The 27,317-nt window shown below is 43.0% G+C and overlaps 1 protein-coding gene across 13 annotated transcripts in view; it reads right to left on the bottom strand.

The window, feature by feature from the left end:
• Positions 1-2,682: 2,682 nt before the first annotated feature.
• The window catches only part of LOC132892046 (plakophilin-4-like), a 412,882-nt gene continuing 388,247 nt past the window's right edge, over positions 2,683-27,317 (bottom strand). For 12 of the 13 annotated variants that reach the window (XM_060930383.1, XM_060930376.1, XM_060930377.1 and 9 more), the window contains 4 exons: positions 18,787-18,904; positions 18,421-18,552; positions 7,466-7,539; positions 2,683-3,614 (listed from right to left, as the gene is read on the bottom strand). In XM_060930383.1, the coding sequence (XP_060786366.1) occupies positions 3,369-3,614; positions 7,466-7,539; positions 18,421-18,552; positions 18,787-18,904 (570 nt within the window). In that variant the 3' untranslated portion in view covers positions 2,683-3,368. Of the gene's footprint in view, positions 3,615-6,738; positions 7,299-7,465; positions 7,540-18,420; positions 18,553-18,786; positions 18,905-27,317 lie in introns of those variants that run through there. The other variant, XM_060930384.1, reaches the window with a different exon arrangement.

The following is a 27,317-nucleotide window of genomic DNA, read 5'->3' as shown; positions in this document are numbered from 1 at the left end:
TCATCACCCGAGTAAATGTGTCCTCACCACTTTAATGTGACCTGATGAAGCTCTTAAAACACTAACGGTGATAAAAAAAATCTTTCTGCGGTCTGTCCTGAAAAGAAAATCTGCATTAAATAAATGCAATCCATTCTGCTTCTAAAGTCAGGTCAGGTTCACTGCATCCCACAAGGGTTTTAAGACAGACTTAATAATAATAATAATAATAACAACAACCAACAAACTTAATTTCAACCCTGAGGAGAAAAAAAAATCGATTTTCTGAAAATGTAAATGACAAGTCTTATGAAGAAGGAGAAATGGGACAATACACAGTCCTTGATTCTTAAAGTGCATATTCTGGACCAATTTCGTGTTTTTTTTTATATGAAAGTATGTCCCTTTACACACTCATCCAGAAGGGTCATTTTGCACAAGGCCATCTGTCTACAGCAGAAAAAAATAAAATAACAAAACGCGTCTGGAAAAATCCCAAGGGAGTCTGGAGCCAGATTCGTGACGTCACGTGCGGAAGTGCCAGCAGGCTGCGCGAGCTTTGCACGGTTTCAGTGCACAGCCTGTGTAGACCAAGCTTAGCAGCGAGCGGTTTTGCATTGAAATATGGAATTGTCGCCTGAGCTTCTAAACCCATGGATTCATGTATCAATGCTCATCTATCTATTGTTACATAAATCATATTTTTTCTAATTACTATTATGTATTTATATATTTCTCCATTTAGAAGAGTACTGGCTACTGTAGGAGAAAGATTTCATAAGCTACACACATGGAATCGGCTGTGCAGGGTTGTATATACGTTTAATGTGTTTGGCAGGTCCTAAGATCTCAAGCCCTGACACGCACATCCCTTGATACCTGGGAAGTAAAACGTGACCCTGGGCGCTGTGTGAGACGGCTGCCTCTCCAGTAGCTCTGCAGTTTTTAGCTCTTTAAACCTCTTTTTTTCCACCTTTTTACTTTTCTGCTCTTCTTACGAAGACATCGTGTGTTTTTCTTCATATCCCATGGATATTTTTAACTTTAACACGCAACCAGGAGCCAGTTTTCTCGCTTATTCGAGAGAGGAGCTGCTGGCCCTGAAAACAATGGGACGAGCCGGAATACAACACCCCATCCCGACGGATCTGAAGAGGAAACCCAGGGGCTGCAAAGCCGGGACTAAGCTAAAGGCTAGGCTAGCGGACAACTGGCGGTGCTACAAACCATCCGTTCCCTCCGTTATCGGGGGAATGTGAACTCGCTGCCGAATAAGGTCGACAAGCTATCCGCACTGAACAACCAGCGGATTTACCGGGAGAGCAGCTTATTTATTTTTACAGAGACATGGCTAACAGACCTTGTACCGGATGCTAACGTGGACCTGCGGGGATTCACTGCTGTGAGAGCCGACAGAGACACTAAAGCATGTGGGAAAGGCAAGGTGGGGGACTCATCATTTACGTGAACAACCGCTGGTGTAACCCGGGACATTTCTCCGTAAAGACAGTCTTATGTTGCCCGGACTTGGAGCTGCTAGCATCACCATCTGTGTTTACATTCCTCCGAGGGCAGCCGCAGCCGCTGCATGTGAGGGGATTCACTCTGTCACAGCAAGGCTGCAGACACAGCACCCTCAGGCATTTATCATCATTTCTGGGGACTTTAAACACACTACTTTGGCTGCTTTTTACCAGGCTGTGGACTGTAACTCTTTAATTTCCCTGAGGGAACCCTCCCAAAGGGATCAATAAAGTTCTATCTAATCTAATCTAATCTAATCTAAGTGTAATATCGCCCAGCGCTTTCGTGTTGTTTACTTTTGTGTGTCAATAAATAACATTATCCGTGTACCACACAAACACAGGATCACCTAATTTATAGTATAGTCTCTCTTATTTCATACCCTGGCAACAGTCAACTTGTGAATCGCCGATTTTCTTGGTCTTTTTCACGGCTCTGCTTTGGTCCTTGGCTTTTTCCAGGTGCCTTGCGCGAAGCGCTCCCATTTCTCTCTCATTGTCCGGTCTTTTGGGAAACGATGAGTACTAATCCCATCATGATTGGTGCTGCTACACCCTCCTACGATACATCTGTTAACCATTTTAATAATTACGTGATAACGTTGAAGAAATTTGCAGAAAACCACCAGGTCGTTTTCTCATAAACAAACCAGCGCTGACGTAGGATTCAGAGGGAGGCGTCCCGCACGCGACGTCACGAAAATCAATGTTTGCCGGGAAATCCAAATGCCAAGTTTTTTCAGAGGCGGACCAATTCACCTCAAATGGCTTGATTTCAACTGAATTTTTCTGGTATTGCGCAAGGTAAAAAAATTGCAGAGAATGCAGAATGTTACAGATATTTGACCAAAGTTTAATATAAAATAGGAGAATTACATTGATCTTGCTCCTGAATTTACCCGTGATATGCACTTTAAAGGGGCGGTTTGTAATCGTCTTTAATACGGTAGACAAGGCTTCTCTTTCACCTCAACCAAACTTACATCCTCCTCCATGGAGTTACCTTTTTTGGAAACGGGGCAGATTGGAGCAGCTCGGTTTGAACAGGGAGAGCAATTCAAGACCAGAAAAATGTAAACAGATCTGTTTTTGAGGATATTTTTGAAATTATTTCATACTGTACCTTTAATGGAGGAAAAAAAAAACAAAACACCACACACAGAGAGAAAGAAATGACAGCTTTATAAAAAACAAAGATGGATTTTTATTACTTCAGATAGACTGTAGTATCATGGTGCCAGGCCTGCAGCCTTCTGCTTTTAGTTCTGTATATTTATAGATTTCTACATCTCTTTAATGTGACACTGCATTTACTTTCTCTCTTTTCTGTATTTACAGTGTTCTGAAGGAAATGTACAAGACTCAATGGCATTCACAATCTCAACGAGAAGTACGTATACGGATTTGTTCCCTCTGTTTAAGCTAACGTCTTAAAATCATTAATATTATCGTTATTTCTTTTGTTTGTTTTTTGTTTTTTTACAGGTACAAGTTCATCATGGATTTCAGTCGAAGTTCATACACGTTTCCTTGTCTGATTCTCTAACGCAAACCTTCCTGCACATCACACGCTGCTTCCTCGGGTCACCTGCACTGCCATAAGAAAATAAAATCAGAGCAGAACTCTGGTCTACAGATACATCAGGCTCTCGATTCACTATCTCTCTCTCTCTCTCTCACGCACCAGTTTGACTTCCTTTCTGCTTCCTTGGATTAAAAAACACACACATACTTTGCTTCTCTTCCTTCTTTGGCTAAACGTTCACTTTAAAAAAAAAAAATCTCTCTCATCAGCCACGTTCAGAATCCATCTCTGTTCAAATCACACACAGTACTGAGGGTGCTGTCGGTTCATATTTCGTGTCTCTATACCCAGGAGTCTGGTGAGCCCGGGTACTGATCAGTGCGGAATGAAGCTCTGCGTGTGCTCGAGTAAAAGTCCACGTAGTTGGTGGTGGCTTTGAGTGTGTGAGGCTGTGTGGGGTAGTCTGCAGTCGAGTACTGCACGGTCTCCTCCAGGTACGGGTCGTCGTATCCCTGCGGGGACTGCACGTACGTCCGATACGGCTCGTAGCCCCTCCGTCCGGTCTCATCCGCGTAATACACGTGCTGCTGCAAGAAACATCACACATCCAATGCTCAGTATATGAGCAATTCCAGCGTTATGGACGTGACACTTGAACTCAAAATGGCAACAAATGACCCAGTGCATGTTTTACTGTCTCCCAGTATTTAAACAGGTGTTGCATATTTTAAGGCTGTACCATACTGGAGAAGTGATAGAACAAGAACAATTCCCATAGTACATCTAGGGCATGCCAGAAAACGCCAATAAAAGATGCGTTATGGATGTGACAGAAAAAGTATCACTTTTCTTGGGTGACTGTACATTTTTATCAAACTCTGTGAAATTGTAAACCTAATGTCGAAATGGAGATATCCATTTGATAGAGGGGTCCAAGGTGAATATTAAAAAATCTTTGTTTAAAATATTTTGTATTTCATGCAGAGTTTCGGAAGGAAAAGTCAGCGTTATGGATGTGACGAAATTCCGTTATGGATGTGACGCGTCTGAAATAGACATGGCATATGTTTAGAAAATCAGCAATTTAACCACCATAACCCTTTGAAAAACTCTCTAAATATCAGCTAAAACTATCAAAGTTCTTAAATAATATTTAGGATGGCTATTGTTTTTGCTGTTTTGTGGATTTTAGCATACATTTCTGTGGCTTGTGGCAATAATATAGAATTGTACATGATCAAAGTTGATTTTAGCTTGGGGTTTACATTATAAGAAAGAAAGACTGACAGTGACATATTAGGTTGGTTACAAATTGGTTCAGCTTATTCACATCTGTAAAATACAGGCCTAGGTGAGATCTCTGGGAGTGGTTTTGATGTATTACATGTTGCTTTATTTTTGCATGGTGAGGTTGACATTTACATGGAATTGCCCATATACAGCTGGGCTCAGTTCATCGACTGATTTCATACACTGTCTGAAACATTCTGGTGAAAGTATTAGTTGTATTTGGCTCGAACAGAAACTCTTCCACATGCTGGATTTCGTCTGTAACTCCCCTCTGACTAAAACTAAACTAAATATATCCTGCGTTTAAATTATACGGGTCTCATATTTCACAGCTCGCAAAATGTACAGATCGAGACAGAGCCCTGAAACGATCTCAGTCCTTACAAGGATCAAAGGACTTTCTGTTATTAGATTGTGTAAATGTTCTGGCCTCGGAAATCCATCACGTGGTCACGTTTGGCATTTTCTACTATCTGAAAATTACATGCTTTCTATTTAGATGGATCTCAACCACATGTTTTAATCTGGTCACTCCTAAAAGTGAAGAGAGAAAGCTGCACATAAAAATCGGATTCCCCCGACAGCACATTTTGACAGCCGGTATCTACAACCCCGGTTCCAAAAAAGTTGGGACGCTGTGTAAACTGTAAATAAAAACAGAATGTGATAACTTGCAAATCACGGAAACCTGATATTTCATTGAAAATAGTACAAAGACAGCATATCAAATGTTGAAACTGAGAAATTTTATTGTTTTTTGAAAAATATAGGCTCATTTTGAATTTGATGTCAGCAACACATTTCAGAAAAGTTGGGACGGGGCAACAAAAGACTGAAAAAGTTGTGTAATGCTTAAAAAAAAAAAAACTAATTTGTTTAATTGGCAACAGGTCAGTCAGATGATTGGGTATAAAAAGAGCATCCCAGAGAGGCGGAGTCTCTCAGAAGTAAAGATGGGGAGGGGTTCACCACTCTGTGAAACAGTGCAACAATTTAAGAATAACACTCCTCAATGTAAAACTGTAAAGAATTTGTGGATCACATAATCTCTGGTCCATAATATCATTAAAAGATTCAGAGAATCTGGAGAAATCTCTGTATGCAAGAGACAAGGCTGAAAACTGACATTGGGTGCCTGTGATCTTCAGGGCCTCAGGAGACACTGCATTAAAAGCAGACACGTGTCTGTAGTGGAAATCACTGTATGGGCTCAGAACACTTCAGAAAACCATCGTCTGTGAAACAGTTCATGACTGCATCCACAAATGCAAGTTAAAACCAGATATAAACAATATCCAGAAACATCGCCACCTTCTCTGGGCCCGAACTCTTTTACGATGGTCTGAGGCGAAGTGGAAAACTGTCCCGAGGTCTGACAAATCGAAAGTAGAAATTCTTTTTAGAAATCATGGACCCCACGTCCTCCAGGCTAAAGAGGAGAGGGACCATCCGGCTTGTTATCAGTGCACAGTTCAAAAGCCAGCATCTGTGATGGTATGAGGGGGCGTTAGTGCACATGACATGGGTAGCTTGTACATCTGGGAAGGCGTCATTAATGCTGAATGATATAAACACGTCTCAGAGCAACATGCTGCCATCCAGACAAAATCTTTTTCAGGGAAGGCCTTCCTTCTTTAAGCAAGACAATACCAAACTGCTTTCTGCACATATTAAAACCACATGGCTCTGTAGTAAGAGTCTGGGTGCTAAACCGGCCTGCCGGCAGTCCAGACCTGTCTCCCATTTAAAACATTTGGTGCATTATGAAGCGCAAAATACGACAAAGGAGACCCTGACCTGTTGAGCAACTGAAATTGTATATCAGGCAAGAATGAGGCAACATTTCTCTTTCAAAACTACAGCAATCTGTCTCGTCATTTCCCAAACGTTTACAGAGTGGTGTTAAAAGTAGAGGTGATGCGACACAGTAGTAAACACACCCCTGTCCCAACTTTTCTGAAACGTGTTTCTGACATCAAATTCAAAATGAGCATATATTTTTCAAAAACCAATAAAATTTCTCAGTTTCAACATTTGATATGGTGCCTTTGTACTATTTTCAAAGAAATATAACATTTCCATGATTTGCAAATTGTTGCATTCTGTTTTTATTTACAGTTTACACAGCGTCCCAACTTTCTTGGAAGCGGGGCTGTATAAAGTTAATCCAAAATCAAAGCCTCACACTCACTGTATGATAAACACACAATAACAACGACACTATCAACCCTGAAATGTTACGAACTGGGGAAGGGAAAAAAAATCATCCTATAACATGTTCCCACGATCCCAACCAGGAGTTTGTGGCAGCTTTGGAGGAGATTTGTGAGACTGTGATGCAAATGTCAGTCATGTTAAAATCTAACGTTGAAAATCTGGGATTTTATTTTTATTTAAAATAGGGAAAAACAGAATTTTTTAAAAATGTTCAATATCAATTCTGCACTATTTCTAGGTCTCTATTTAAATGTAAGCAGATTTGTGATCTTGACCGTATTAACTGTTTTGGATAAAAGATCAGATTTTCCTCACGTCTAATCTCTTCTACTGAAGCACGTGTTCAGGCGACGCGCCGATGGATTTGATCTAAAATGGATCAGAGTTTACGCAAACTTGTGGCGTCCATGCTAACTCGAGTGCACACCGTCGTTAAAGCAGAAAGGGCACGAACCAAATACTAAGAAACTCTGAAATTCATCAAACCAAATACTAACAGGCTGAAAATTGTGAATATCATATTTAATGAAAAAAATGCCGTCTTAAAATAGAAAAGAGTGCAAAATAGATATGACAGTGATATTACATTGCACACAGTGGGGGGAAAGTGCCACTTCTTACAACAGTTTCACTTAATCATTATTACTTAATGTATAAACACAGACTCGTGATACATAGATTAGGATTATTGAACTTGCATTGTTGGGTTTTTTTTTGTCCTCCCCATCAATTAGCTCAGTCTGTCCTCAGTAGTCCACTGCCCCCTGGTGGAATTGAAGTGTGCAGGAAAGTCAACTCATGAACAGACTTACTGTACCAGACCATCCTGATCATTAGATTCTCCAGCCACGGAGGCATTCTTCAGGTAAAATAAACAATATAAGCTCTGTGGTAGAGCTGAATGTGAGGGGTGTGTGTGTGTGGGATTCACCTGTCCTCTCCTGGAGTCGTCTCTGCTGGGTGAGGAGTAAGAGCTGAGATAAAACGGAGACGATTTCACTGACCCTGAAACAGACACACCGAGTCACACGTTTCATTCACGGCCTTAAAATAACACTCATGGTTTGGTTTTCATGGGTGACACGAGAAATGAGTAATTATTTTCAACCAAAACAGATAACACTCATTACCTCACACGTTTATTTCCTCACTCAGAAGGGGATAAACAAGAAGACAGAGTCATCTATATCCCACCCCCAACATATACCAACTTTCAAGATATTATTCGTCACATTTTTCAAGTTGTGCTGCAGGAAACCAGCCCGACCTCTTTACACTGACCTCAGCAGCCCATGGCATAAACCCACCGGACCTTTGGTCCAGGGGAGCTAAAAATTTACATTTCTCACATTTCTTAGCATCAAAAGGCACAAATACACTACCGTTCAAAAGTTTGGGGTCACTTTGAAATGTCCTTATTTTTGAAAGAAAAGCACTATTCTTTTCAATGAAGATCTCATCTCGTCTCATTACCTGTAGCCGCTTTATCCTGTTCTACAGGGTCGCAGGCAAGCTGGAGCCTATCCCAGCTGACTACGGGCGAAAGGCGGGGTACACCCTGGACAAGTCGCCAGGTCATCACAGGGCTGACACATAGACACAGACAACCATTCACACTCACATTCACACCTACGCTCAATTTAGAGTCACCAGTTAACCTAACCTGCATGTCTTTGGACTGTGGGGGAAACCGGAGCACCCGGAGGAAACCCACGCGGACACGGGGAGAACATGCAAACTCCACACAGAAAGGCCCTCGCCGGCCCCGGGGCTCGAACCCGGACCTTCTTGCTGTGAGGCGACAGCGCTAACCACTACACCACCGTGCCACCCTCAATGAAGATCACTTTAAACTAATCAGAAATCCACTCTATACATTGCTAATGTGGTAAATGACTATTCTAGCTGCAAATGTCTGGTTTTTGGTGCAATATCTCCATAGGTGTATAGAGGCCCATTTCCAGCAACTCTCACTCCAGTGTTCTAATGGTACAATGGGTTTGCTCATTGCCTCAGAAGGCTAATGGATGATTAGAAAACCCTTGTACAATCATGTTAGCACAGCTGAAAACAGTTTAGCTCTTTAGAGAAGCTATAAAACGGACCTTCCTTTGAGCAGATTGAGTTTCTGGAGCATCACATTTGTGGGGTCGATTAAATGCTCAAAATGGCCAGAAAAATGTCTCGACTATATTTTCTATTCGTTTTACAACTTATGGTGGGAAATAAAAGTGTGACTTTTCATGGAAAACACAAAATTGTCTGGGTGACCCCAAACTTTTGAACGGTAGCGTACATTACTTAATCAACACATACACTAACTTTCAAGACCCTACCACTCATTAGTTTAAGTTCTGCTCCGGAAACAAAACCTACCTCTAAGACTAACCTGAGAGACTGAAATTGTTCGATGGAAACATTAAAAATTTAAATTTCTTACTATAAAAAGGCACATCTACATCACCTTGTTAACATGTAAACCGAGTTTCAAATCCGTATCATGAAGAGTTTTGGATATACAGTATGCTCCGGAAACAAACGTTGCTCTTAGAAATGAAGTCAAAATCTATTTTTTATGTAAAAATTTGAAAAATACAGTACTTTTTTTTTTCTTCAAAAATCCAAAATAGCAAAAGGCACCAGTTCATATGTTGCTTGATACGTATACACAAGTTTCATGAAGATATCTTCAGTAGTTTTAAAGATACGGGCCGGAAACAAAAACGTGACCGGACGGACAAACGGAACCCGTTTCTATATCCTCCGCTAATCTTCGTTTGGGCGAGGGGATAATGAACTAGGTTTAGAGCATTAGGTACATCTGTTCACTTTCAGTATCATTATCCATCTGAAGTTGTTCTGATTACAGCTGAGGTGTGTAACTGTGTGCACATGGTATTTTCAGGTACCTCGGATGCGTCTCCTGTGAACTAATTCACTAAGCAGTCTTTCGACATTGCTGGGACACAACACTGGTTCCCAGTCTCTAAAATCTGTCCTTAAAATGTACACCTGCTAGTTTTTAAAGCAGAGAATGGACGAGCACTGTCATACAGTATAGACCACTGTTGCTCAAAGTGTTGCGCGACCCCTAGTGGTCAGTTTAGGTTACACTTTCATACCAACGTCACCTCTGAATGCGGAGGGCATGTGGAATGCAGAGAAACTACGCGTAACCAAATCAGACTTGGCATCAAACTGTCAAACGCATAACGGAACGGTGGCTGAAGACCAGGTCGGTCAAAAGAAAAGCACGAGAAACATCCGACACGAGCAAGGACATGATGATTCTTTGTTTGAGAAAACAGCAGCGCAATCGGATCGATGTGGCCCCCAGTATGAGATTAAAACTGTCCAGTTTGAAGCCAGACATTGCTTCAGTGATGTATCAGAGTCAGCAGCACCAGTCTTCCCAGTAAGAGAAGGACGACGATGAGTGAACTGGCGATACGATTTGTAAAACTGTCATTTCATTAGTGTGTAATCTGTAATATACTGTTGAAGTAGGCTCACTGTTTTTTTGTTTGGGATATTTAGGAGGTGAGGTGGTCTGCGATTTTTTTTTTTAATGGATAAAATGGTCCTTGGTGTGAAAAAGTGTGAGAAACACTGCTCTAGACTGACTCTACATCTCCATCGTTAAGATTCAGTAGTGCAGGTTTGCTCGATGTGCCCAGATATAACAAGGAAAGACGTGACAAAGCAGCTTCCTGTTTTTCTGTACTTAAAATTGGAATGATTTCGCAATCGAGATTTTAAAAAGCAGCGAAAGACATTTTTATACACTCTAAATCTTATTTCATTTGTTTTATTTAATCTCATTCTTACTCTTTGTTTACAAACTAATTTTATATTTAGTGATTGTTTTGCAAACTCAGTTTTATATTATTTAAGTTTTTATTGACTCATTCATGTTTTCCTCATGTTGTTTATTCATCATCATCATTATCTCAAACTTGTTTTCCCACAGGTAAAGTCTTACTAAACTGGAAGTCGTTCGTGTGTCCATCAAGTCTTCACACCCTGAGACAGACAGCCCCTGCAGCCCCTGCGTCTGAAACCACTCAGCGTAAACGAGTGCACCCCCTTTGAAAAGTAACATTTTAAACAATATCTCAGTGAACACAAACGATTTCCAAAATGTTGACAAGACAAAGTTTAATAGAACATCTGTTTAACTTATAACGGGAAAGTAAGGTTAATAATATAACTTGGATTACACATTTTTCAGTTTTACTCAAATTAGGGTGGTGCAAAAATGAGTACACCCCACAACAAAAACTACTACATCTAGTACTTTGTATGGCCTCCATGATTTTTAATGACCGCACCAAGTCTTCTAGGCATGGAATGAACAAGTTGGCGACATTTTGCAACATCAATCTTTTTCCATTCTTCAACAACGACCTCTTTTAGTGACTGGATGCTGGATGGAGAGTGATGCTCAACTTGTCTCTTCAGAATTCCCCAAAGAAAATAATTTCTTTCCACCACAAAGGTGAAGGCTACAAGAAGATCAGCAAAGCTTTACTTATCAGTCAGAATACTGTAGCAAAAGTGGCACAAAAATTTAAGAAAGATGGAACTGCAACCATTTCACAGAGACGTCCAGGTCGTCCACGGAAGTTAACACCTCGACAGGAGCGTCTTCTGATGAGAAGGGTTGAAGAAAATCGGCATGCAAGTTCACTGCAGTTATCTAAAGAAGTAGAAAGCCAAACTGGGGTGACTATTTCCTGTGACACAATACGGCGTACACTGCAGAGGAATGGCATGCATGGATGCCGTCCACGAAAGAAGCCTCTCCTAAAGCCCAGGCACAAAAAAGCCCACCTAGAGTTTGCCAGGGCCCATGCTGACAAAGATGAAGACTACTGGGACTCTATACTCTGGAGTGATGAGACCAAGAGAAATGTTTTTGGAACTGATGGCTTCAAAACTATATGGCGTCGCAAAGGTGAGGAATACAAAGAAAACTGCCTGGTGCCTACAGTGAAACATGGTGGTGGCAGTGTCCTTATGTGGGGCTGCATGAGTGCTGCTGGTGTCAGGGAGCTGCATTTCATTGATGGCATCATGAATTCACAGACGTATCGCTCTATACTGAAAGAGAAGATGCTACCATCACTCCATGCCCTTGGTCGTCGTGCACTTTTCCAACATGACTAAACACACATCTAAGGCCACTGTTGGATTTCTGAAGAAGAACAGGGTGAAAGTGATTCAGTGGCCAAGTATGTTTCCTGATCTGAACCCAATCGAACACCTATGGGGAATTCTGAAGAGACAAGTTGAGCATCGCTCTCCATTCAGCATCCAGTCACTAAAAGAGGTCACTGTTGAAGAATGGAAAAAGATTGATGTTGCAAAATGTCGCCAACTTGTTCATTCCATGCCTAGAAGACTTGGTGCTGTCATTAAAAATCATGGAGGCCATACAAAGTACTAGATGTAGTAGTTTTTGTTGTGGGGTGTACTCATTTTTGCACCACCCTAATTTGAGTAAAACTGAAAAATATGTAATCTAAGTTATATTATTCACCTTACTTTCACGTTATAAGTTAAACAGATGTTATATTAAACTTTAGCCCTGTCCACACGGCAACGGATTCCGGTGAATCTAATAAAATTGTTTATCGTTTCGGCCTGGCGTCCACATGGCACCGGCGTTTTGGGTGCCCCAAAACGATATTTTTTGAGAACGGTTTCCAGAGTGGAAAAATCTGGCAACGACGCCGTTGCTAAGTCGTCTGGATGAGTAGAACGGAGTTGTTTACGATGACGTCACAACCACATGACTAGAACAAGCAGCACTCACTCATTCACGCCGGGTAGAAGAAGGGGTTTATGCGCATGCGTCCTACTTCTTCTATTGTTCTGGTGTCTCCGATGGGACCGTCTTACAGCGCACGTAGAGGTGTGGCATGTGTATTGCATCGTTTTCAGCAAGCGCTGCATTGCCATATGTACCTGATATTTTACTGATCCGTTGCCCATGTGGACGCAATATTTTTTTCACCCGCTAAAAAAAAAAAAATCTCGTTGCCGTTGTCGTGTGGATGTAGCCTTTGTCTTGTCAACATTTTGGAAATTGTTTGTGTTCATTGAGATACTGTTTAAAATGTTACTTTTCAAAGGGGGTGCACTCATTTACGCTCAGCACTGTAGTGAACTCATTGGTAAAATGAAAAAACCCTTTCGGACGCTACTCTGCCGCGCTGGTATTCACGTCATTACTTTCGCACAATTAAGACGTGCCAGATCAGTCGGCTGGTGGGTTTTCATTCAAAATAATAAACACACGCATGTATTTTTGTGATGAATCCATATTATAGGCTACTGAGCGTATTTCCTACATTAATCAGTACAAAGTACTTTGTGTCTGCTGCATCTTTCAGCTCTTTTACCAGAACCAGAGCTTTTTTATTTTATTTTTCTTTCTTTTTCTATTTTCATTTTATTTATTTATTTTTTCTGTGTTTGTGTAGTTTGATGTTTGTTTGAGTGTTTTGTCCGCCGGTGGTGGTGTAGCTCCGGACCCAGTTTTGGGCGTCGGTTCCCTCCAGGCCTTGGTTCGCTGTGGGTGATGCCTGTGCTCCTGTTTATGGACTGCAGTGAGCTCGTTGCTCATTTTACATCGTGGTTGTCCAGCGCTCTGCGCTTTAATGCTTGGCGTGATGTTCTGAGCGATGTTGCTCGGTGGTGTCGCGGCGGCTGTGCAGGCGGTTTGGACATACCAGCGCTTTGCATGGCGGAGCTTCTCTGCTCGCTTTATGGATCCATGGCGTGGTGTTCGAGCGATATTGCTGATGGCGTCACGGCGGCGGTGCTGGAGATGTGGGACTCGTTTTCGTGCGCCTTTTGGTGGGACTGTGGCTGCTACACCACTGGAATTACATCCTGACCCCTACTTGGTGGACTTTTTACTTTTTATTATTTATTTATTATATATATTTTTTTGTCATTTTTTTATTTATTTACTTTTTTCCTTGTCTATAATTGTAAAGCGTCCTTGGGTTTCTTGAAAGGCGCTTTATAAATTTAACTTATTATTATTATTATTATTATTGAAATCAAGGCTGAATACTTGTCCTTCTTCGCCGCTGCCTTTTATTAAATCAAATTCGAGGCTTTTGATTAATTCCTCACTCTGCACTCTTTTATTCTTGTATTTTATCCATTTCAGCTTATTTTCTATTCTCTGACTATTTTTAATTGTGCTTGAATGTCAGTCGATAATGTGTTTCTTCCTCTGTCAGTTCACCCCAACACATCCCCCCCCAGCACAACTGCAATGCATGATGGTATATTGCTTGGTTAGTGCCCATCGGTTGTACACTACTTTTCACAGTGCATTGTGGGATACTTTGAGTGCGCTATATAGAGCGTAATAATTCTCACTATACATTCAGACAGCACTACAAAATGGCGAACTCACTACACCGTCCACTATATAGTGAGCAGGGAGTGATTTCGGACACAGCGAGCATCTTTCTGATGATCCTAGAAGAGCACTCTTTTGTACGGTGGTGATGTCTGGTGTTATTTCTGTCTTGTCCAGGTAGTAATCGAGCTTCTTTGGTATGGACCCTCAGGCTCGGATTATCACCGGAACTACAGCTCTCTCTCTATTCCACAGTCTTGTTATCTCTCGTCTCAGTTGGGAGGAACTGTCGATCTTCTCGACTTCTGTCTGTCATGGTCAGCGGGTAGTACAGCCACGTCGATGACGAGGCATTTGTTCTCTCTTTTCTTTACTCGGGTAATGTCTTGGTTGTGTGCTCGAGCACCTTATCAGTCTGGATGGTGAAGTCCCACAGCGTTTTAACCTCCTCGTTTTCAGTGACTTTCTCTCGGACATGTTGGGACCGTTTCTCATTTTGTTCAGACATCAGTGTAAACGTTGGCATACTTTATCAGGTCGGCACTTACTATTATTATTATTGCTACTAATATGTCGCTACTTGATTCATCGTCTTATGTCTTTTATTTAAGCTGTTTTATTTACACAAGCAAGAGTGTAGATATTCAGTATAAGCGCATAACTGCGATACAATGGCTCTATGAACAAGAAATTACTTAATGAGTAACGTATTACGTAAGTGACATCCTAATGGTTAGACATCCTAATCGCCTAGTGGCCAGTGTTAGTAATTACCAGTCATACACGCCGCCTAGTGGTCAGTGTTAGTAATTACCAGTCATACACACCGCCTAGTGGTCAGTGTTAGTAATTACCAGTCATACACGCCGCCTAGCGGTCAGTGTTAGTAATTACCAGTCATACACGCCGCCTAGTGGCCAGTGTTAGTAATTACCAGTCATACACGCCGCCTAGTGATCAGTGTTAGTAATTACCAGTCATACACGCCGCCTAGTGGCCAGTGTTAGTAATTACCAGTCATACACGCCGCCTAGTGATCAGTGTTAGTAATTACCAGTCAGACACACCGCCTAGTGGCCAGTGTTAGTAATTACCAGTCATACACGCCGCCTAGTGGTCAGTGTTAGTAATTACCAGTCATACACACCGCCTAGTGGTCAGTGTTAGTAATTACCAGTCATACACGCCGCCTAGCGGTCAGTGTTAGTAATTACCAGTCATACACGCCGCCTAGTGGCCAGTGTTAGTAATTACCAGTCATACACGCCGCCTAGTGATCAGTGTTAGTAATTACCAGTCAGACACACCGCCTAGTGGCCAGTGTTAGTAATTACCAGTCATACACGCCGCCTAGTGGTCAGTGTTAGTAATTACCAGTCATACACACCGCCTAGTGGTCAGTGTTAGTAATTACCAGTCATACACGCCGCCTAGCGGTCAGTGTTAGTAATTACCAGTCATACACGCCGCCTAGTGGCCAGTGTTAGTAATTACCAGTCATACACGCCGCCTAGTGATCAGTGTTAGTAATTACCAGTCATACACGCCGCCTAGTGGCCAGTGTTAGTAATTACCAGTCATACACGCCGCCTAGTGATCAGTGTTAGTAATTACCAGTCATACACGCCGCCTAGTGGCCAGTGTTAGTAATTACCAGTCATACACGCTGCCTAGTGGCCAGTGTTAGTAATTACCAGTCATACACGCTGCCTAGTGGCCAGTGTTAGTAATTACCAGTCATACACGCCGCCTAGGTATAGTGGTTAGCGCTGTCGCCTCACAGCAAGAAGGTTCTGGGTTCGAGCCCCGTGGCCGGCGAGGGCCTTTCTGTGCAGAGTTTGCATGTTCTCCCCGTGTCCGCGTGGGTTTCCTCCGGGTGCTCCGGTTTCCCCCACAGTCCAAAGACATGCAGGTTAGGTTAACTGGTGACTCTAAATTGAGCGTAGGTGTGAATGTGAGTGTGAATGGTTGTCTGTGTCTATGTGTCAGCCCTGTGATGACCTGGCGACTTGTCCAGGGTGTACCCCGCCTTTCGCCCGTAGTCAGCTGGGATAGGCTCCAGCTTGCCTGTGACCCTGTAGAACAGGATAAAGCAGCTAGAGATAATGAGATGAGACACACCACCTAGTGGCCAGTGTTAGTAATTACCAGTCATACACGCCGCCTCGTGGCCAGTGTTAGTAATTACCAGTCATACACGCCGCCTAGTGGCCAGTGTTAGTAATTACCAGTCATACACGCCGCCTAGTGGCCAGTGTTAGTAATTACCAGTCATACACGCCGCCTAGTGATCAGTGTTAGTAATTACCAGTCATACACGCCGCCTAGTGGTCAGTGTTAGTAATTACCAGTCATACACGCCGCCTAGTGGCCAGTATTAGTAATTACCAGTTATACACGCCGCCTAGTGGCCAGTGTTAGTAATTACCAGTCATACACACCGCCTAGTGGTCAGTGTTCGTAATTACCAGTCATGCACGCCGCCTAGTGGCCAGTGTTAGTAATTACCAGTCATACACACCGCCTAGTGGTCAGTGCTAGCCAGTAAAGAAATAAAACAAAAGAGACTGGCTATGACAGTGGTTTTCAAAGTGGGGGGCCGCTAGGGGGGCCTCAGAAAGTTGGAGGGACGATAACAAAAAAATTGCGAAAAAAAAACTTTAAAATAATTATTATTAAATATATTGTAATTAGTTTTTTAATCATTATAAAATATAATTATTAATAATAATACATCATATCGAAACGTTGTTTGCCATGCTCATCTCTCCGATTGCCTGTGATGTTGCGGTTTGCGCCATTTATCAAGCTGCTTTGCTCCTCAAGCTAGCGTATTGCTAGCGCAAAATGGACAGGTTTTTGAAGAAGAGACCGAAGGAACAAACCAACATTCCTGCTGTGGAGGACACTGCTGCGAAAAAAAACTAAGAAGTCCTGGCCAACTAAAATCCGAAAATATGAGGCAGCATACATTAAGTATGGCTTTACAGCCATACAGAAAAATGGCCAAGATTGCCTGAAATGTGTCCTCTGTCTGGAGACCCTGTCAAACGAGTGCTTAAAACCTTCGAAACTTCAGCGTGACTTGGTACAAAAACATCCGACAGATGCCGAAAAAACAGTAGATTTCTTCAGACGCAAAGAAGAGCATTTGGTCAGGCAATCTGCTGCATTCACCCAGCAAGCTACTGTCCCCGAGCGGGCCCTGAAGGCATCATTTTTAGCCTTGTACCACATTGCTCGTGCTAAAAAACCTCACTCAATTGGAGAAGATTTGATTTTACCAGCCACCAAAGACATTGTCCGAGAACTGCTTGGTGAGGATGCTGCCAAAAAAATCAATGCTGTCCCACTCTCTGATAACACCGTGAGCCGACGGATTGGTGACGTGGCTCAAGACGTATCTGCTCAGCTGTTGGAGCAGGTGAGAGCCAGCGAATACTTCGCACTTCAGCTGGATGAGAGCACAGATTTATCCAATGAGGCCCAACTGCTTGTGTACATCAGATTTATTTCACAGGAAAGATTTGTGGAGGAAATACTTGAAAGAAGAACTACTGGGAAAGACATTTTTCAAGTTTTGGACGATTACATCGAGTCTAACGGATTGGACTGGACCCGTTGTGTGGGGGCGTGTTCGGACGGAGCCGCGGCAATGACCGGGAAGATCAGTGGAGTGAACGCGCTCATTAAGCAGAAGGCCCCGCATGTAGTGGCCACACACTGCACGCTCCATCGCGAGGCACTGATCGCAAAAAGGATGGATAACGAGTTGAATCAGGTGCTACAGGAGGTTATACAGTTTATTGTTCAGTGCGAAAATATTTGTGTTGAAAACATGTTAGTTAATAATATTCTTATGCTAAACAAATGTAACAATTATTGAATATTGAATAAAAGTAAGAGAAAACATTCTAAAAGTTGATGTTTCTTTACATATTTTGTAGCACTGTCTGTGGGTTTGCAAAGGGGGTCCCCAGCCAGAAGCTAATGCTGTTTGGGGGGCCTTGGCATGGAAAAGTTTGGGAACCCCTGGGTTATGATATAAGAAAATTCTACAACCCAGAAACAGATGGGAGCTCCACTTTTAGGCAGTGCCTCAATCAATATATTACCAGCCTTGAACAGGAGAAAGGTCATTTTGGGCTGAATCATAGTTCTGAATACTAAGCTCAATAAAATGTAAACTTGTTGCAAGATGAAATCAGCACTTATTGAGCTAAATATATCCAGGAACTGTGTGTGAACCCTGTTATCAGTACTTTAATCTCTGAGCTCCGGCATCATGCCCTTTACTGAAATACACCGTGTCTCATTAGAGTCAGGAACAGGACTGATATCGCAAGCTATTGTGGTCGCACATATTTGATGTTCTACCTGATTAAATCACTTAAATGCTCGAAACTCATTTCATAGTTTAATCTAATCTTAGAGCTGAGACAACTTTATATCTTTAGAGTTAATGTGCCGGAGCCTGATGTTCAGAGCGGCTTGTTCTATACCTGTGTATGGGGTTTTATGCACACTGCTGTCTCCTTTGTAGTTATGAAATTGCATAGCTGGCTGCGTCCTCTGGTAATCGGAGCGCTGCTCTTTAATCCCTAACACGGCTGGAGACGAGGTGCTGCTGCCCGCTGCGGGGGGGAAAAAAAAACAAAAACACATTCTGCTTGTTACTGATTAAACACACACACACACACACGGTCACTGTCATTGCTGCTGATAAGGTGAACTTGTTTTGTGGAATTTTTTTCTTGTGTTGCAAAGCACAAACATTAAAAGTTTACTTATAAAGTGTCTTTTATGGATTATCTTAAACTGCATATGCTTGTTTCTGGTTTCCTCTCCCCACACACACACACACACACCTGTCTTATTGACTGGAGACATCTGCAGGGAGTTTGAGGGTAATGTGGGCTGAGATTTGAAGCGGTCTCTCTCCAGTGTGGACACAGGAGTCAAGAAGTGGTTCTGATTCCACCCGTCCTACAACACAGCAAACACACACACATTCATACTGTCTCTTTAAGCAATATAGAAACAGTATATTGCTTATACATGCACACTATAAACCGAAGCATGCTATTATATGGCCTTAAAAATAGCTCCCGAAGATTAAATGACACGTTACAAAGTGTGATAAAAAAAAATGTTCCTGGACTGTTCAGAGTGCAACAACAGGAGCGAGTAAATCCTGTACATGTGTTTTTGTGACACGTGTGCATTTGCGATTTTACTATGGACCAAACATCAAATTCTGTGTCGAACTCGGAGAATCGGCAACGGAGACGCTGGAAATGCCTCAGCAAGCCTATAGCAATGAAGCAATGAGCTGGGTGATGAGTAGCATTCGTGCATCAAGAAGGGCAGAGCGTCGTCCTCCAGTGAAGCCCTGCCCCTCCTGAAACATGAATGCCACTCAAAACCCAAAAGGTCGCTGGTTTGGACCAGCAGGAATGGTTGAAGTGGCCTTGAACAAGGCACCTAACCCCCAGCTGCTCTCCAGGATGCTCTGGGTGTGTTATATGTCGCTCTGGATAAATTCACTTCACTCAGCAAAGCCCTTTTGTTTTGAACAACTGCAATGGAACGATTAACTACGACCAAAAGTAACTGAACTTGAACCGTCAACCTGGCTATCGCTTGTATACAAGTTGGGTTGTTGTTCAGGCTTTCTGGACTTGGACCATTTTTACTGTTAGAACTTTGCCTTTGTACAGTACACTGGATTGACAGAACACTGAATTACATTCGATCAGAATCAGCATTCAATATTGCTAAGTTACCGCCCTGTTCTTAACTTTTTGTAAAATCTAGGATTGTTCCATCAAATGTGTATGTACAATAATAATAATAATTAAAGCCGCAAGCGGCCTCGACGGGCCCTCGCGCCAGCGGCCAAGGGGGGCGGGGGCATGCGTCCCCGCGAAATACCTTCCACAGCTTCCTCGGCAAGAGACATTACTCCCACAATGGCGACAAAGCACAGAAATGGACACATGGCAACAATAGGGTCTCGCACTGTACGGTGCTCGGGGCCTAATAATAATAGCGAAAGTGCACAAAATTTGGCGTATATGTCAGGTGAGCTATGAAGAGTTTGCGTATGAAGTTTGATGACAATTGAGTAAATAGAAGATGAGATATAGATTTTTGAAGAATAAATTTTTTGGTTTTTCCCATGTCAGTAGGTGGCGCTATGCTGTACATGAGCGATTATGAGTTGGAGAAATAAGTCTCTACAACAGCAATGTACTATCACAAGGTAGTGGTGTGAAGGAAAAGCGTAATGGAATTATTTCCCAAAAACCCGTTTTGGAGCAATTGCGTCGGCCAAAAACAGCGCCCCCCATGGACGAAAATTCCCAAAATGTGGTATACATGACATGGGAGGTAGTAAGAGGGTGGCCGTGAAGTTTGACCAAATTTGAGGAAAGATAGGATTTTTTGCCCAAAAATAGCGCCCCCAGTGGCGAAAGTGCACAAAATTTGGCGTATATGCCAGGTGAGCTATGAAGAGTTTGCGTATGAAGTTTGATGACAATTGAGTAAATAGAAGATGAGATATAGATTTTTGAAGAATAAATTTTTTGGTTTTTCCCATGTCAGTAGGTGGCGCTATGCTGTACATGAGCGATTATGAGTTGGAAAAATAAGTGTCTACAACAGCAACGTACTATCACAAGGTAGTGGTGTGAAGGAAAAGCATTATGCAGTTATTAACCAAAAACCCGTTTTGGAGCAATTGCGTCGGCCAAAAACAGCGCCCCCCATGGACGAAAATTTCCAAAATGTGGTATACATGACATGGGAGGTAGAAAGAGGGTGGCCATGAAGTTTGACAAAATTTGAGGAAAGATTGGAATTTTTGCCCAAAAATAGCGCCCCCAGTGGCGAAATATCACAGAAATTGGGAAACATGTCAGAAGCCCAATGAGTGATTTGCGTGTGAAGAATGAGCAGTTTTGAGCAATCAGAAGATTTGTTATGAATTTTTAAGCATGTAAAATTTTGCATCGAAAATTGAATGACGTATAACTTCTGAACGGTTTATCCTACATGAAACGTATTTAGTAACTTTTGTCAGGCATGTCTGTAGATGATGTGTATCAATTTTGGTGACATTCCTATGGACGGTCTAGGAGGAGTTGCGCCGTCTTCGTGGCCATGCATTTCGCACAAAAGTGAAATTACCTCACTTCCTGTTGGGCGTGGCTAATGCATTGGCATTACATTTTTGTCCGGCTTAGTGAGATACATATGCGTACCAAATGGCATGCCAGTACTACAAACTACATGGCACCCAGGCACCTTAATGCGGGAGGCCAAAATCACAATGACTTAGGGGGCGCTATAGAGGCCCTGAGCCCCGGCCAAGTTTGGGCCTCTGGCTCTGAGTAGCGGTGGCAATTCTCGGAACTGGCGCCAAATTTCGTGCGTTTTCGCCCATGGCAAGTGCCCCGAAAATGGCCCAACAGCGGAGAAAAATAAAGAAGAAGAAGAAGACGGAAGAAGAAGAAGAAGAAGAAGAAGAAGACGGAAGAATAATAATAGTGAACTCTTACAAGAACAATAGGGCCTTCGCCCATAGGGCTCGGGCCCTAATTAAAGCCGCAAGCGGCCTCGACGGGCCCTCGCGCCAGCGGCCAAGGGGGGCGGGGGCATGCGTCCCTGCGAAATACCTTCCACAGCTTCTTCGGCAAGAGACATTACCACAAGGTAGTGGTGTGAAGGAAAAGCATTATGGAATTATTTACCAAAAACCCGTTTTGGAGCAATTGCGTTGGCCAAAAACAGCGCCCCCCATGGACGAAAATTCCCAAAATGTGGTATACATGACATGGGAGGTAGTAAGAGGGTGGCCGTGAAGTTTGACCAAATTTGAGGAAAGATTGGATTTTTTGCCCAAAAATAGCGCCCCCAGTGGCGAAACATCACAGAAATTGGGTAACGTGAGAAACCCAATGACTGATTTGCGTGTGAAGTATGAGCAGGTTTGAGCAATTAGAAGATTTGTTATGAATTTTTAAGCATGTAAAATATTGCAGTGAAAATTGATTGACGTATAACTTCTGAACGGTTTATGCTACGTGAAACGTATTTAGTAACTTTTGTCAGCCATGTCTGTAGATCATGTGTATCAATTTTGGTGACATTCCTATGAACGGTCTAGGAGGAGTTGCGCCGTGTTCGTGGCCATGCATTTCGCACAAAAGTGAAATTACCTCACTTCCTGTTGGGCGTGGCTAATGCATTGGCATTACATTTTTGTCCGGCTTAGTGAGATACATATGCGAACCAAATGGCATGCCACTACTACAAACTCCATGGCAACCAGGCACCTTAATGCGGGAGGCCAAAAGCACAACGAGTTAGGGGGCGCTATAGAGGCCCTGAGGCCCGCCTGGATCTGGGCTTCTGGTTCTCAGTAGCGGTGGCAGTCTAAGAAAAAGGAGCCAAATTTCGTGCGTTGTCGACCATGGCAAGCGCCCCAGTAAGGGTCTTGTAAAGAGTTTGCTTGGCAAGTTTGACAGATCAGAAGCTGCAATATCATTTTTGCCATAACCAGCACCCCCAGGGGCGAAAGTGCACAAAATTTGGCGTAGATGTCAGGTGAGCTATGAAGAGTTTGCGTATGAAGTTTGATGACAATTGAGTAAATAGAAGATGAGATATAGATTTTTGAAGAATAAATTTTTTGGTTTTTCCCATGTCAGTAGGTGGCGCTATGCTGTACATGAGCGATTATGAGTTGGAAAAATAAGTGTCTACAACAGCAACATACTATCACAAGGTAGTGGTGTGAAGGAAAAGCATTATGGAATTATTTACCAAAAACCCGTTTTGGAGCAATTGCGTCGGCCAAAAACAGCGCCCCCCATGGACGAAAATTTCCAAAATGTGGTATACATGACATGGGAGGTAGTAAGAGGGTGGCCGTGAAGTTTGACCAAATTTGAGGAAAGATTGGAATTTTTGCCCAAAAATAGCGCCCCCAGTGGCGAAATATCACAGAAATTGGGTAACATGTCAGAAGCCCAATGAGTGATTAGCGTGTGAAGTATGAGCAGTTTTGAGCAATCAGAAGATTTGTTATGAATTTTTAAGCATGTAAAATTTTGCATCGAAAATTGATTGACGTATAACTTCTGAACGGTTTATCCTACGTGAAACGTATTTAGTAACTTTTGTCAGCCATGTCTGTAGATGATGTGTATCAATTTTTGTGACATTCCTATGAACGGTCTAGGAGGAGTTGCGCCGTCTTCGTGGCCATGCATTTCGCACAAAAGTGAAATTACCTCACTTCCTGTTGGGCGTGGCTAATGCATTGGCATGACATTTTTGTCCGGCTTAGTGAGATACATATGCGTACCAAATGGCATGCCACTACTACAAACTACATGGCACCCAGGCACCTTAATGCGGGAGGCCAAAATCACAACGACTTAGGGGGCGCTATAGAGGCCCGGAGCCCCGGCCAAGTTTGGGCTTCTGGTTCTGAGTAGCGGTGGCAATTCTCGGAACTGGTGCCAAATTTCGTGCGTTTTCGCCCATGGCAAGCGCCCCGAAAATGGCCCAACAGCGGAGAAAAATAAAGAAGAAGAAGAAGAAGAAGACGGAAGAAGAATAAATTAAAGCCGCAAGCGGCCTCGACGGGCCCTCGCGCCAGCGGCCAAGGGGGGCGGGGGCATGCGTCCCCGCGAAATACCTTCCACAGCTTCTTTGGCAAAAGACATTACTCCCACAATGGTGACAAAGCACAGAATTGGACACAGAGTACACGGTGCGCTGAGATGTTGTCATGGACAGAACATTTTATGCCATGGCTTCCCAACCAAATTAATGTATTTACCTCATCAGTCACCAAGCTATAGCTACATAGGATTGTCTTCTGTTAGACATCTATTAGTCTGTATGTAACGCTACAACACTTGCTCCCGACTGCCTACCCATTCCCCACAAGTCATGTGTGTTTAAGGCAACCAAAACAACATACTCCTGGTGCCTCATGATTGTAAACACCTCTCCTGCAACTGCTACAGTGCAATGAGCGCCCCCAGTGGTCCACAAGTCATGTGTGTTTAAGGAAACCAAAACAACATACTCCTGGTGCCTCATGATTGTAAACACCTCTCCTGCAACTGCTACAGCGCAATGAGCGCCCCCAGTGGTGAAAGTTCACCAAATTTGGTATACATGTCAAGTGACCTATGAAGAGTTGTTTTCTAAAGTTTGATCAAGTTTGACCAATCAGAAGCCGAGATATAAATTCTTGCCTGAAAACAGCGCCCCCAGTGGCAAAAGTTCACAAAATTTGGCACATATGTCAGGTGACCTGTTAAGAGTGTGCATATCAAGTTTGATCAAGATTGAGAAAATAGAAGATGAGATATTGTTTTTTGAAGAATACATTTTTTGGTTTCTCCCATGTCAGTAGGTGGCGCTATGCTACAACACTTGCTCCCGACTGCCTACCCATTCCCCACAAGTCATGTGTGTTTAAGGCAACCAAAACAACATACGCCTGGTGCCTCATGATTGTAAACACCTCTCCTGCAACTGCTACAGTGCAATGAGCGCCCCCAGTGGTCCACAAGTCATGTGTGTTTAAGGCAACCAAAACAACATACTCCTGGTGCCTCATGATTGTAAACAACTCTCCTGCAACTGCTACAGCGCAATGAGCGCCCCCAGTGGTGAAAGTTCACCAAATTTGGTATACATGTCAAGGGACCTATGAAGAGTTGTTTTGTAAAGTTTGATCAAGTTTGACCAATCAGAAGCCGAGATATAAATTGTTGCCTGAAAACAGCGCCCCCAGTGGCAAAAGTTCACAAAATTTGGCACATATGTCAGGTGACCTGTTAAGAGTGTGCGTATCAAGTTTGATCAAGATTGAGAAAATAGAAGATGAGATATTGATTTTTGAAGAATAAATTTTTTGGTTTCTCCCATGTCAGTAGGTGGCGCTATGCTGCACATGAGCGATTTTGAGTTGGAAAAAATAAGTGTCTACAACAGCAACGTACTATCACAAGGAAGTGGTGTGAAGGAGAAGCATTATGGAATTATTTACCAAAAACCTGTTTTGGAGCAATTGCGTTGGCCAAAAACAGCGCCCCCCATGGACGAAAATTCCCAAAATGAGGTGTACATGACATGGGAGGTAGTAAGAGGGTGGCCGTGAAGTTTGACCAAATTTGAGGAAAGATTGGATTTTTTGCCCAAAAATAGCGCCCCCAGTGGCGAAATATCACAGAAATTGGGTAACATGTCAGATGCCCAATGAGTGATTTGCGTGTGAAGTATGAGCAGTTTTGAGCAATTTGAAGATATGTTATGAATTTTTAAGCATGTAAAATTTTGCATTGAAAATTGATTGACGTATAACTTCTGAACGGTTTATTCTACGTGAAACGTCTTTAGGAACTTTTGTCAGCCATGTCTGTAGATGATGTGTATCAATTTTGGTGACATACCTATGAACGGTCTAGGAGGAGTTGCGCCGTTTTCGTGGCCATGCATTTCGCACAAAAGTGAAATTACCTTACTTCCTGTTGGGCGTGGCTAATGCATTGGCATTACATTTTTGTCCGGCTTAGTGAGATACATATGCGTACCAAATGGCATGCCACTACTACAAACTACATGGCAACCAGGCACCTTAATGCGGGAGGCCAAAATCACAATGAGTTAGGGGGCGCTATAGAGGCCCTGAGGCCCGCCTGGATCTGGGCTTCTGGTTCTCAGTAGCGGTGGCAGTCTAAGAAAAAGGAGCCAAATTTCGTGCGATGTCGACCATGGCAAGCGCCCCAATAAGGGTCTTGTAAAGAGTTTGCTTGCCAAGTTTGACAAATCAGAAGCTGCAATATCATTTCTGCCATAACCAGCACCCCCAGGGGCGAAAGTGCACAAAATTTGGCGTACATGTCAGGTGAGCTATGAAGAGTTTGCGTATGAAGTTTGATGACAATTGAGTAAACAGAAGATGATATATAGATTTTTGAAGAATAAATTTTTTGGTTTTTCCCATGTCAGTAGGTGGCGCTATGCTGTACATGAGTGATTATGAGATGGAAAAATCAGTGTCCACAACAGCAACGCACTATCACAAGGTAGTGGTGTAAAGGAAAAGCATTATGGAATAATTTACCAAAAACCCGTTTTGGAGCAATTGCGTTGGCCAAAAACAGTGCCCCCCATGGACGAAAATTCCCAAAATGTGGTATACATGACATGGGAGGTAGTAAGAGGGTGGCCGTGAAGTTTGACCAAATTTGAGGAAAGATTGGATTTTTTGCCCAAAAATAGCGCCCCCAGTGGCGAAATATCACAGAAATTGGGTAACATGTCAGAAGCCCAATGAGTGATTAGCGTGTGAAGTATGAGCAGTGTTGAGCAATTAGAAGATTTGTTATGAATTTTTTAGCATGTAAAATTTTGAAGTGAAAATTGATTGACGTATAACTTCTGAACGGTTTATCCTACGTGAAAGGTATTTAGTAACTTTTGTCAGCCATGTCTGTAGATGATGTGTATCAATTTTGGTGACATTCCTATGAACGGTCTAGGAGGAGTTGCGCCGTCTTCGTGGCCATGCATTTCACACAAAAGTGAAATTACCTCACTTCCTGTTGGGCGTGGCTAATGCATTGGCATTACATTTTTGTCCGGCTTGGTGAGATACATATGCATACCAAATGGCATGCCACTACTACAAACTATATGGCAACCAGGCACCTTAATGCGGGAGGCCAAAATCACAACGACTTAGGGGGCGCTATAGAGGCCCTGAGCCCCGGCCAAGTGTGGGCTTTTGGTTCTGAGTAGCGGTGGCAATTCTCGGAAGTGGCGCCAAATTTCGCGCGTTTTCGCCCATGGCAAGCGCCCCGAAAATGGCCCAACAGCGGAGAAAAATAAAGAAGAAGAATAATTAAAGCCGCAAGCGGCCTCGACGGGCCCTCGCGCCAGCGGCCAAGGGGGGCGGGGGCATGCGTCCCCGCGAAATACCTTCCACAGCTTCTTCGGCAAGAGACATTACTCCCACAATGGCGACAAAGCACAGAATCGGACACAGAGTACACGGTGCGCTGAGATGTTTTCATGGACAGAAAATTTTATGCCATGGCTTCCCAACCAAATAAATGTATTTACCTCATCAGTCACCAAGCTATAGCTACATAGGATTGTCTTCTGTTAGACATCTATTAGTCTGTATGTAATGCGACAACACTTGCTCCCGACTGCCTACCCATTCCCCACAAGTCATGTGTGTTTAAGGCAACCAAAACAACATACTCCTGGTGCCTCATGATTGTAAACACCTCTCCTGCAACTGATACAGCGCAATGAGCGCCCCCAGTGGTGAAAGTTCACCAAATTTGGAATACATGTC

Source organism: Neoarius graeffei, chromosome 9 (assembly GCF_027579695.1).
Source record: "Neoarius graeffei isolate fNeoGra1 chromosome 9, fNeoGra1.pri, whole genome shotgun sequence".
Taxonomy (NCBI): Eukaryota; Metazoa; Chordata; class Actinopteri; order Siluriformes; family Ariidae; genus Neoarius; species Neoarius graeffei.
This window is presented reverse-complemented; position numbering and strand designations above follow the sequence as displayed.